The 13,095-nt window shown below is 39.2% G+C and overlaps 1 protein-coding gene across 1 annotated transcript; it reads right to left on the reverse strand.

Moving 5' to 3' along the window:
* Nucleotides 1-2,838: 2,838 nt before the first annotated feature.
* RB195_015287 (uncharacterized protein) lies at nt 2,839-3,201 on the reverse strand (the record flags this gene model as incomplete). The annotated part of the gene is made up of 1 exon (XM_064205925.1): nt 2,839-3,201. The coding sequence occupies one exon, from the start codon at nt 3,199-3,201 to the stop codon at nt 2,839-2,841; it is 363 nt and encodes a 120-aa protein (XP_064061806.1).
* Between the last annotated feature and the right edge of the window lie 9,894 nt (nt 3,202-13,095).

The following is a 13,095-nucleotide window of genomic DNA, read 5'->3' on the forward strand; positions in this document are numbered from 1 at the left end:
TCTTCTGATATTAGTATTATTATTAATATGGTCGTGATTGTTACCTCCAAAACATCTCGTTATTTTTGAGATATCTGTGGACAACTACTAACCTTTTTTTATATACACCCCGGAAGTTTTTTTAAAACAAAGATATCAATCACCTGTGAGAATTAAGCAGAACTTTAAATATTTTTCAAAATTTGGTGGAATTGATTTTTGATGATAGCCTTTCTACTGCGCTCCACTGTTCTAGCTGGAGATGTTATCAGAGAACATGTGTAGTGGAGAAGGGACCTCTAAAACGAAATGATATGGAATAAGGATAATCCGGAACAAAAGTTCATTTTGGAGCGAATACGCGTTTTCTAACTCAATAAGATATTCTCGAGTCGTAGGAGTTTGATTTTCTTTGCTTTGATTGGACCAGTTTCCGCAGCTATCAGGAATGCTAAAATTTTAGGCTATGGTATTCAAAAGCTAAAATCATCACAAAATAAATCACAAAATAAAGCAAATAAAGTCGTAACACATGTTACTCTACGTATCTTCACTGTCCGCATATCAACCAACGATGACTAGGATGGACATCTAACATTTTTTATCTAAAAAATCTTCTTTCTAGGATCTTTGTTTTGAGAGGAACGTAATGTTTATCGCTGTTGTTATTTTGTCCTAGTTCACTTCTCCATCGATAAAGTTACGTGAGGATGTCTCAGAAATCACGAGTTTTCCGATAACTGATGTGTAGCCGAATGGTAAAAGGTTCTGCTGCGACTCCGGTCGGTTGTTCGAATCCTCCCAAGTCCCTTCATCCCTTATTCACTTTTGAGGCCTGTTCGGCCTAAACAATGAGTTATTGGGTATGACTCCATACTTCACCGTGTAGGCCGTACTAGCCCTCGTAAAATTCTGACGATTATGAACTAAAATCGGACTCGTTGGCACATCTCATGTAGATTGATTAATGCCAGACACTTTGCCCTTCTATTAAAAAGTATTTTTACGAGAAGTTATAGTCATTCTTTCAAATCACCCAGATGCCACGAAAAATTAGCAATCTAAAAACCTCTAAAACACCAACCTCGTTTATCCAACGTGAATGATGCGCAGAAGCAAACAAGAACGGCGACAAGATACAATGACATCAAAGAACGCATCTTAAATTCGTTGAACCGTGAAATAATATGCGAATAATTAATAAGAACAGTCGATTGATTGAATGGAGTAGGATCCTAATCACAAGTGGCGTTTGTGTACGCTAACCATAAAAAGAAAAACAGAAAATAAACCAATTTCTTGCGAATACATGTGTACAAGATGTGAATCCTCGTAAGATAAGCCAATGAGAAATTGCTCAAGTAAAATAAACGAATAAATGTGGATGAGTTCAAACTAAGAAGGAAAAAAAAATTAAAAATCGCTTTCGTATTGCTCGTACTAGAAGTAATATAGTGTATGGTATTGCAGCTGGATTAAGTACTATAGTTGGATTCTTAAGAATGCAAGCAATTGAACATTATGAATATTTTAACACGCTGTTATACATTGTAGCAGAATAATGTATTACAACAGCAAAATTTGCTTGCATTTCTTCAACCAATTTTCATCAATTACTTTCAGACGTGATGTTACCGAAGTGTAATCAGCTGCTAAACAGCCGTTTATTATCTCCAGTTAATTGCCTACGCTAAGCGATGGAAAATGCTGTTCAAAATGTCAATTTTCTACTGAATAGAAATGATTTTTTTTGGAAAATGACGTACTGTTTCTACCTTCCAGAAGAGTAGAGACGCGGCGGAATAAAGTCTTGATTTTTGCAGAAATTTTGCATCCCAACTTAGAATTCAGCAATCCAGATCCACGTTATCGTAGGGGAGTGAGAAAACAAATAATGCATCGAAAGGCTGTTTCTTAGTCCTTTAGAACACGCCCAACTTTTCTTGAATATTGAGCAAGCACCGCAGTCACAATCAACCAAAGAAACCAGAAATCGTCGGATTTTGAAGTAGGGAGGAAAGTGATTTCTAGAATTTGGAAATAATGGAAAGCTGCGGAGCGAATTAATGAAACGTAAGAGTTACTCAGCACCAAATTAAAAACCTAACTTCAAGTGTCAAATCACAGAGGACATCCTGAACATTAATTTATATATATATATATATATATATATATATATTAGGTTGAGTCGAAAGTTCTCGGACAAATTGACAATATTTTTATTTATTTTATAATTTTTAAACGATTACCGTAAATCATTTGAAGTATGCCCCATTGGCATCGATGGTCTTCTGCCAACGTTTAGGCAGATCGAAGATGCCTTTGCTCCAGAACGCTGGGGACTGTCCTTTGAAGAACTGCCTTTTTGATGTCGTCGCGGGTTTGGAAGTCTTGACCATCCAGATGACGTTCAAGATAGGAAAAAGGTGGTAGTCCGAGGGTGCCAATTCTGGGAAATACGGTGGGTGTGGCAAAATAGTTCAACCGAATTTCATCAGTTTGGCTTTGGTCGTTCTTGCAATGTGCGGCTGAGCGTTGTCGTGCTGGAAGTAGACTTCGCCAGGCGTGTGGTGTCTTCAATTCCCTTTCCCCCCCAAAATTTCTCCACCTTACATCCCCCCGGGACTCAAATTTTTCCCCCCCTTTCCCCCCCCCAAAATAAATTTTTTTTTTTGTTTTTGGGGGCCCTCCCCCCCCCCCCCTCTTTAACCCCCCTTTCCCCCCCCCAAAAAAAAAAAAAAAAAGTGCGTGTCCAAGCCACGTGTGGGTGCGCTTGAGTGTGAGGAGAGAAAGTACTGTATCAGCGCGGCAGTCCATCTCATACTGCTTCAGAGCATGTGGTACCCATCGACCTAGTTTTCACACCTTGCCGATTGACTTCAATGCGCGAACAACTGTGGTTTGACTCATCCCAAGAGCAACTGTCAGTTCGCGAGTGGTTTGAAATGGATCAGCTTTCACCTGTCTCCGCAGCAAGACCAAACCCAACTTCATCGGGCGTCTCGAACGGTCTTCATCTTCAATGAAATAGTCGCCCGACGCGAGCTTCGAGTGCCACTTGTAGACTGTACTTCTAGCTGGGCGTGCTCTTTGTAAACTCCCCTCAGACGCCAGATAGATAGAGAAAGAGTATGACGTTGCGGTGGTGGAGTGACGACGACTTGAAATTGCGCGGCATGGTGGCAGGAAAAAAACTGGCTCAGTGTAATTGTTAACGTACATTTTGAAGAGCCTTTTATACTCTATAAAACGGTAGCTAATAAATCCATTTTTGTCAGCTCTTTGCTGAGTGACGATCTCTAGAAATCATCACTACCACATTGTCCGAAAACTTTCGACTCAACCTGATATATAAACATTTACGAAGAAACCTTCAGAGGAGAACTACTAAGTTGTCAGGAAAGTCTCCTCCAATATTTCTAAAAATAAATCCTATTTTCCACATGTCTTCATTCCTGTTATGGTTAAAGGCATCACCCCACGATTCTGGGGAGGTACGGGTTTCAGGCGGGTAATGCCTATACGTGGTAGTAGATTGTGGGGAAAGGAATGATTCCGTTCATCTCTCGCTGTATCAGTGTAAACGGACACCCCAGAACGCTGTTTCTTCCGAATACCCATTCGGACGAATCGCAGATGAGGGCGCAAGGGTTGCGCATTGCAACAGAAGCCGTCGTAGGACACAGCATTCCGGGGTCGTGCGTTTACACTGAACGTTTACACTTTTTACAGAACGGAATCACCCTCTTCCGCACAATCTACTGCCCCTTATAGGCATTACCAATCTGAAACCCGTACCACCCCAGATTCGTGGAGTGGTGCCTTTACGCGAGTACGGGTGCTTTTTGAAATTTTAGCACTCCCACTGTCACTTATTACCTGCTATTTCGGTAAAAAAGTATCACGATCAAACCTATCTTCCTGCTCTACTCCTCTCTGAAGGAAAATCGAGCCTGTGTCGACCGACTGTCGTCAAAGTTGCCAGCTTTTTCTTGTACGAAGTGAAATTTGCATATAAATAAAAAAGTGTTTTCGAAATAATTTCCATCGTTTAATAGAGAACTTTCTGCACTGCAAGACAGTCCTATTCCGATTTTTTGATTTCATTGATTTTTGATTTTCCAGACTATCAAGGGAAATTGTAAGGTTGTCAAAGGGAGCATTTTTGATACCTTCAATTTCCCCCAATTTATCGAGGTTATAGGGCTGCTGAATCTGCTGGCAGACTTTGTATTCTGCATGGAGGACATCGAATGAGAAACAGGAAGTTCAAAGAGGAGCAAAAAAGACTTTGAAAACATAAAAGGATGTAAAAGAAATTATGGAAAGAACCAAAGCGTAGAAGTAAAAAGTATAAAAGAGTCCTAAACGTTGCGAGGAAGTTGACGAGAACGATGGGAAAAACAACAGTTTAGAGCGTGCTACTCAAATAATTTATAGTCGTTTTTTGCTTTCAAAAAAAGGAGTAAAATACAATTCGTTCAACCAGCGACAATTGGTCGAGTGGAGTGTGATCTGTTTTTGAGTGCGAAATTCAAAACAACTTTTTTTTGAAGTTGTGTCTCTTCCATAGGTCCTTGACTTCTACGCTGGCGTACTCAGAACTAAACGGTGCAGAAGAGCCTGCTGATAACAATGCAAAAGCGTGTAAGCTCCACCTTCGTCGAATCTTGGCGTAACTTTTGCAGCTTGTCGAACAAATATATGTGACCGCAAGTTTTGAGCTCATTCTGGTTCTTTGTTTCGAAGTTGATCTCTTATGGAATGGAAGGTTCTTCTACATGGATGACGTTTCTGAGAGGATATTTTGCAGAATTTCTGACTTTTCAGGCTCTGGAAAAGGCGACGACACGGAAATATTAATTGCAATAAAGGTTGTCAACAATCTTGGTATTTGTTTCATGTTCCCAGGCGAAAACTACTGCAATCGCCACAGAAATAGCCATGGATTATTTGCGTGCTCGTAAGGGAGGCGCAAAACTAATCACAACACAGAATGACTTTGTGTGTTCTTATGCTACATTCCAATACGCAATCCTTTTATTTCAAAAAGAAAAGAATATTTTTTTATCTAGCTCCGCCATTTAGATGGTTGATATAAGCATCTGTCAAAGAAAGGTAACTTATCTGAAAAATTTGAAGTGTTTTCTTTCCTTGGTTTGCACGAACTAAATGGAAATTCACAAAACATTTCCAAGGTAATATCGAATGTAATTTTCATGTATGTTTCTCCCTCATTTTCACTGAAATGAATATTAAATGTCTGTGAAGGTAGATAATGATTTGAGTCAAATTGCTTTGACTCATATCCTGTAAAGAAGTCTACAGCTACCAATAAAAAAAGCTTTCATCTCCAGCTGCTGAGTATAACAATGTCAGGCAGTAAAATATCGTACAGAAACTTCCTTCACTTTGAATAAAAGCAATTTTGAAATGGAACCAATAAAAAGTTCTGTGATTTGTAGCATGACTTTAGATGATCATAAACTATCCATCAAAAGAATATGGAATCAAAAGCATAGCCATTGGGTATGCATGAAAGATGTAAGAAGAATCACTGGTGCATACAAAAACACAACATCATTGAGAAGTGCAGCGCTCCACAACCATGTTTTTCAGGATTTATTTTTTGAAGCTCTTATTATTGGAGCAAAATTCTCATGTTTACTTAATCTGTAACCTTTCAACAGTGGACAACAGAAGCATTACCAGAGAAACGCTGGAAACAGGGGAGTGAATAAAACCGTGCGGCCGACACAAGAAGAAAGGAAGGACGTTTGAAAAAAAAGGTGCAGGTGGTAAGATTATTAGTAGCCGAAGAAATTCAGACTTCTCTGATTTGATTTTGTAAAAATGAGGTCAAGTTGCATTTGCAGGGTTGTGTAGAATAGTTTTTTTAAAATGTAAACTATTGAAAGTTGAACAAAAGCGTGGAAAACCTACAGGAACGTGGTTATTGGAAAACAAAAGTGATTCTAAATTAATCCATTGCTGGAGTGCAGACAGCTCCTTTGCTGTTCACTCATTTGTATTGATTTGTTATCCCCAGATCGTAATCTGATGACCACTATACACTATGTAGTTATACACAGATGATAGCAGCGTAGCCCTTTCTTTCGTGTGTACACCCCAAAACTGAAAAAAAAAACCCATGTGGAAAATATTTAAAAATTGATTTCTCAAACACCAAAAATGGGAATCACAGGAGTTTGGGGAGGTTTTTCCGCTGGATTATACGAATGAATAATCCAAAAGCTGATCCAAGCCAAGACCGTAAGGTGAGGATTACAGTTGATGAAGTGGGGAGTGCAGCTGGCCTACCTACAGCATCCCGCAAAGTGGTTGGCCTAATCGGAACCAATTGTAGTAACGCACTTCGAGAAAGCTCCTAGAATGGCACGGAAGTGGGACGTATGACGAGACTAAGTGCTTTCCCAACCTCAAAAAACGAATTTTCCAGGAAGTGGGGTGCTAGCCTCACTTCCTGGAAAATTCGTACGACTTAAACGCACATGCTCGAGCGAAGACCACTTTACTTTACTAGTCCGAGCAGGAATGAGTTATTTTTATGCCCTAGACTTCATGACCTAATCTTCCTCGACACTTGCCACAATCAAAGCAGCATCGAAGTAATCAATCAATCAATCGAAGTAGAAGAAGTATCAAACCAGCCAAAACTTTTTTTAAGTACTGCGTGCTTAGAACATCTATGCGTATGCAAGACGTTCGGTATTATCGCAAAAAAATTGACGAGGGCATAGAAAATTAAATTACTCAGAGAACAAGATTATCTACAAGATTTCTAGTCACGCATTTTTTTTAGAAGAAATGATGGGATGATCATGAAGGCAACGTTGGAAGGCATTAAAGGTGATGTTGAATTAAGTGACATTTTTTAAGCAGTGCATAAAATAAATTCCCCGTACATATAAGAAGTTTTCCAAGTAAGTTATCGTGAATGTTGAAGAGCATAAGATAGCTTAATGATTAGAAAATAAAATTATTTGAAAATTAACCGTCAAAACCAAAGCTGGTCGAAGAGAAAAGCAAAAGCACCATGTTTTGGAATGATTCAAGAGTTCTCGACAAGATATTTGAGGATTGAGTCACAGTGTTCAGTACATATATTGTATAAAGTGCGCAACTATACGGTAGTAAATTTTTAATGAATAACTATGAGAGGTTCTTAGTAAAAAGTTCCTTTCACACAAACCCGCAATTCTGCTGACAACAGGATACAATAATTAGGAAAGTTGCACATTGAAGAGCGGATCCTAATAGACTGCGTTTAACGAACCTCATAGAAGCACAAATTGACTAGAACAGAATCATGCCTGATTAAATTTCGGCCGTTAGGAGGCCAAAATTTCTCCTAAGGTCTTCAGTGTCTCCTAAGGACATTTGTGGAAAGAATAGGTAAGAATCGCAGAGGAATGTGGGAATTTTCATGAATTCAAGCTTTGCTTGGATTCTCCTTTCACAAAAACAACTAGCGGAATAATTGCGTTCCTTTGAATCGTTTCAAAATCCTTTTGAATATTCAAGTTTGCTTTGTGAGAATACGTAGAGATTGTCGCATTGTTTTAAATTTTCTCTGTGAATCGTTTCAATGATTACTTCAGTCATATGAAACCAATAAACAAGGTACATACAAATGGATAATTGTTTTCGAAGTAAAAATAGAGCTTTAATCTTTTCATAGGTCTCTATGGTTGATCTCTGCTACTTGTTTCGAGCGAAAAAAAAGCAGAGAGCTAATCTCTGACACTACAAAAGCATATATAAACACGTTATGAGATTAAATTCAAAAGTTACGTTATTATTTTCAACGTATGGGAAAACTCGTATCGTTTATTTTACTCAGAAATGGCTCACTACCAAGGAACGGTGTGACTAATTTCTGAACCAGTTGTTAAAGTACACGAAGAAGACGAGAATTTCCCTATAAGAAGTAGAAATTTCCACATGTACAAGTTCGCCCGAATGACTGCAGCTAACCCTGATATTTCCAGATTGTCCAAATCCCGTGCTTCTCCGAGCCTACTCGAGATTATGTCCAAATAAATTTCCCAACAGGATATCGTTGTTCCATGGTTTAGATCCTTCTAAAGTTCTCAGAGGAATCCATCTTCTTGCTCTTTTTTCAGTAGTTGAAATTTTGCCTATTTTCTTCTTCGTACCTCGCAAGGAAAGATTTTTTGGCAGCGGATGCTACCAAAAATATTACATAGTACATAGAGAACATGTCCTAGAAAGGTGAAAGTCTTAAATGAGTAGATAAAAGAAAAAGTCAAGATTCCGAAACATTGGGCAGAATAAAGATCGATAACAATTTTGGTTCTGCTCAGAAAAGTAGTACACAATTCAAATCAAAAATGTCAAAGATTCAAAGAAGGTCGAATCCGGCAATCACTCAATGATTGGGGATAATTAACAGGTAGAAATCTAGCGCAGGAACGCAAAAATGGAAGAAATGCGATGAAATCCATGAGATTTGTCTCAAAGATGCTAAAATAAGCGTGTAAAGATTTCAGCAAAATCACTGCATCTGGATAATCTATAAACTTCATTTTGGTTGCGAAACTAGCCAAATGTCATTCCAAAGTACTTTTTGAAAATCCACTCAAACTAATGAATTATTCCGCCTCTATTAACTCTAATTAATCAATTAATTGTTTTTGCCAACCAATGAATAAGTAATTAATTAAACAAAAAAGCATGATGTGGCTACGGCGAAATTCACGCAGCGACCAGTTTTATCATAATTGAAGAGTTTTTTACTGGTGAAAAATAGGACCACGATTTCAGAAAGATAGTCCCAGCTTACTACCCGAAGAAGACATGGGACATCTTCTCGGAAGTGTAGGTCGTAAGGCTTGTGTTAGCTGAGTTAATTCGCGCAATTTGCAAACGGAAATGCAAGTAAGGCTAGGTAAAACTCGTGATCTCTGCATAATTTCTTCCCGTACGCTTAGCATCCCAAATACTTCGTTTCTTGTCTGTAGTCGAACTGCAAAACACATGAATCTCTGTTGTTTTGCTTGTGTATTTTATAGTTTTTCAATGTGGCAACTAGTTTGACTTTTTATAAATAGGACATCACAGCATGGAACTAGCTGAACCATTCGATTCAACGATTATTACTTTTGACCCGTATATGACCTATTGTCAGAGTGAAAAAATATCTTAAATCTGATCAAGGTGTACTTTTAGGAAATGATATTGGTACTTTTGCAAAACTACTACTATTTGCAAAAAATACCAGCATCATTTCCTAAAAGATTTCGAATTTTTTGCAATTCTACATATTCCACTCTGGTGCTTACCTGTGAGCACTTGAAGAATGAATTAGTATACTTTTTTCGTAAAATCAAACATTTCTGCACTTCACCAGTTACAACAGCAATTTCAAGACAATTCTGCGTAGAATCTCTGGTTAAATGCATCACCGCACGAATCGGGGGTGGTGCGGGTTTCAGGTGGGTTATGCCTATACGGAGTCGTAGATTATGGAAAGAAGGGAGATTCCGTCTATTTCTTCCAAAATGCCGTTAAAAAAAACGGCCCGAAAGATACGGCTTCGGGTGTTCCGGCGTGCCATTTTCTACGAGGAGTTCGATTGGAAGAAATGGACGGAGTCACCCTCCTGTCCATGATCTACGACCCCGCATAGGAACTCTCCACTTGAAATCCACACCACCCCAGATTCGTGGGGTAATGCCTTTAACCTTCCCCATGCATAGGACATCAATACATAGGTGCCGGTGGTGAGCACTTTGGAGCATTGGTTCTGGGTCGAAATTGTTTTGTTTTAAATTACATGTTTTTGATTCTGCAGGTCTTGCATTCAAATTTCCGTTTGTATTTGGACTTGAGTTCGTCGTGTTGTGTGATTTTGAATGCAATATTGAAAAATCCTAAATCGCTGGGCTGCCACGAGCGTTCGAAAGCGCGTTCGCTACACCAAATATCCATTATGGAAAAGCGATCTTTATCCTAGTGCTACGTATCCATCTGACTTATTCCGTAGCCGTGTTGTTAGTTATGTTGCTCGTACGTAGTTGTAGTTGTTATGTGACCATGTAACCACTTTGTAGTATTGTTTTTTCAATTATGAAACCATCTATCGCTATTCTACTGCCACAAACTAGACACGAAACATCACGGAGAGAAAAAACATGGCAGAAGGGCAGCTCCCAAGAAGTCGGGACAGGGGTAAGACCTTAGCCTGGCTCTTATTTGGATCCTAAGGGATTAGGTCGTTATTCGATGGCTCATTCCAGCACCAGCCTCTTCGGATCTGTGCGACACCCATGATGGCTGCCCTCTCGTAGCGGACCCGGGGCGCGATAGTTCCGCTTCCATGCATAAGCAGTTTGCTGTACAACTAAAACACTAAATCGCTCAAACTACAGAAACTATCAACTCCAATTTGATCAGAGGTGCTGATTCTGCTTTAGAAGGCCTTAGACCGTTCAAGTGATGTCATTTACAGCGTTTTACGCTATAAGTGGCATCGGCTGAGCGCTTCAAGGTAGTCCTGGTATTTCAGAGATTACTCCTCAAAACTGTTTGTCTTAAAGGCATCCCACCACGAATCTGAGGTGGTACGGACTTCAGATGGAGTATTCGTATACGGGATTGTAGATTATGAAGAGATTCCTGCGTATTTCTTCCTAATTGCCGTAAAAGACGGCCCGGACGACACGGCGCGCTATTTTCTACAACGAGTTCGACTGGAGTGCGCCAGCCTTGTGCATGCGCCGTATCTTCCGGACCGTTTTTTTTACGGCAATCAGGAAGAAATAGATGGAATCACACTCCTTTACAAAATCTACGATGTAAGAATACTCCACCTGAAATCCGTACCACCTCAGATTCGTGGGGTAATGCCTTTAATTTCCACATCCTAGCATCCTTGTATTGAAGTCGTTCACAAAGAGGTTTCAGATAATCTAAAAACTACCGATCTCTTTGACATTGGAAAGCGGTCAAGCACCGCGTGAAATCCTTTATTTTTTATTACCACGTGGAATCATCTGCGCGAACAGAAGCGAGTTGTATAAATGAGTCGACTCGAGGACGTAGAACTCAGAAATGCTGAATGAAAAGAATAGAAAGAAATATAATAGTAAACACGCTCATATAATCCAAATATAATTCATAAATTGGATGCTATGCGCAAAGAACCAATCTATTCGCAAAGAGAAGCGATAGATTTGAAACCACCGACATAATTAGTAATTTATGAGATCAAAACCTTGAAAAAGTCACTTTCGAGACAGAAGTGCCGCGGGAAACTAAGGAAGTATTTGACGGCAACATTGGTCCGAACACTTGCTCATTTCTTCAATGCTTAATTTTTAGAAAAAAATAAAAAGTGAAATAAATTTTAAAAAAGAATACTTTGAAATTTCAGATCTTTGAGGTTCCAATAGTTGTTTTTGAATCGTTCTCCTTTCATTCGGAACTGCACAGTGGGTTGAACTTCTCAAAAACTTTAAAATGTAGAGGGTAAAAAGTTCATAAATGTGGTAGAGTGAACTGTCATTGAGTTGCCTCGTTATGCCTGCATCGTAATCGTTTCTCTAGAACAATAGTCTACTAAAATACAAAGCGCAAAATCGATGCGATTTCCCACGGTCACTTAAGGCCAAAAGGGCCTCAACGTTCGGTAATTGAACAGAACCACCGCACAGTTCGTCACGCTGTCGGTGGTGGTCCCATGTTTTCACCGTACATCGTACAGATAACTTTCGAGCTGGAGCGTGATATAAAACTTGCGATACACAATGTGAACAGTAGGGAGGGGCAGCATGTTTAACACTGCTGTAGTGACCGGCGATGGGTAGCGGGAGAAGGCATGGAAGACGTGAAACATTGCCGCAGGCAATAATTAGGTTTCTTCCTTTGTATCAAATAGAATTAGTTGGAACTTGCCTCCTAGGGCTAATCGAGGATGCTGATCACGGATATGTGTGGTAGATGATATCCTTTAGGAACGAAAGATTTCATAATTTCCTGCGCTTTCGCCACAGACCTACCAATAAGGGTTTCTAGAATGCTACAAAAACTACAGGGGTAATCGATTACGGATGTCTGTGTGTATTAGAAAGTGCGTCCATGCAATTATTGACAGCTGTTTTTTTTTAACATAGAGTACCCAAAGTTTCTGCAAAGGCCAAAAAACATTCATTAAACTTGTGGACACCTTAGAAACAAAATACATTCCTTCGACTTTTCATGTTAATATTAGTGTCTGAGAAACAATGTCACCAGCATGAGAAACAGGCAAAGCCTGCAGGGAAATCTTTCACACGCCGTTTTTCAAGACGATTAAGGGGGATTCAGAGAAAAAAAATGCTCATACTCGTAATACACATCAGAACCCCCATGTTTGCCCATAGAAATCCAAGCATCGTCAGTTTAAAACCTTTAAACGAGCTAAAACTTCTTCCACTTTGTTTTGTGGGTTTACTGCAGCAAAAAAGGCTATTTTCCAACACGCCATTGAAGATTGTTTTCCTATAGCCTCCCGCTACTTGTTCTCCATGCTTCTGAACCGGTTCGTTAAAAAAAAACCTGCATTCGAAAGATATTTCCCTATATTAAGCTCCGGGTTCGATTCTGATTCGATTCAAAAAAGGGTTCTCGTTTCGTTCGATTTGAAAAAGGGTTCTCGTTCGTGAAATAACGAACTAATTCAAAATGGAACTTCCCTTGAAACATGGGGTGATGTGCAATGTTAAGGTTTCTTGATGAGATTATCTGCAGATAGGTAATATTTAATCAAAGAAAGTGAACATATTATTCGAATGAAAGAAAACGGTAGAGTTGAAAGGAAGTGGAAGAAATTGGAATGTTCGTAAGGCCGAAGAGAATTTCGACACCAGTAACTCGGAGGAAATAAAGTGCTGCCAATTAGTGGCGGAAAAATGGATGAGCATTAGAAGATATGTTAAAGCGTAAGATGATGTCACACAATGCAGTTCACTCAATGTAACCTTGTCAACAATGGAAAATCTGTTAGAAATAAGCGGATAGATTAGAAGGAAAAAAAGCAGTTAAATGACACCGTACACACTGAACTATAATACATTAAATCTGGAATAAACA

The sequence above is a fragment of the Necator americanus genome, chromosome V (genome assembly GCF_031761385.1).
Source record: "Necator americanus strain Aroian chromosome V, whole genome shotgun sequence".
In the NCBI taxonomy this organism is placed as follows: domain Eukaryota; kingdom Metazoa; phylum Nematoda; class Chromadorea; order Rhabditida; family Ancylostomatidae; genus Necator; species Necator americanus.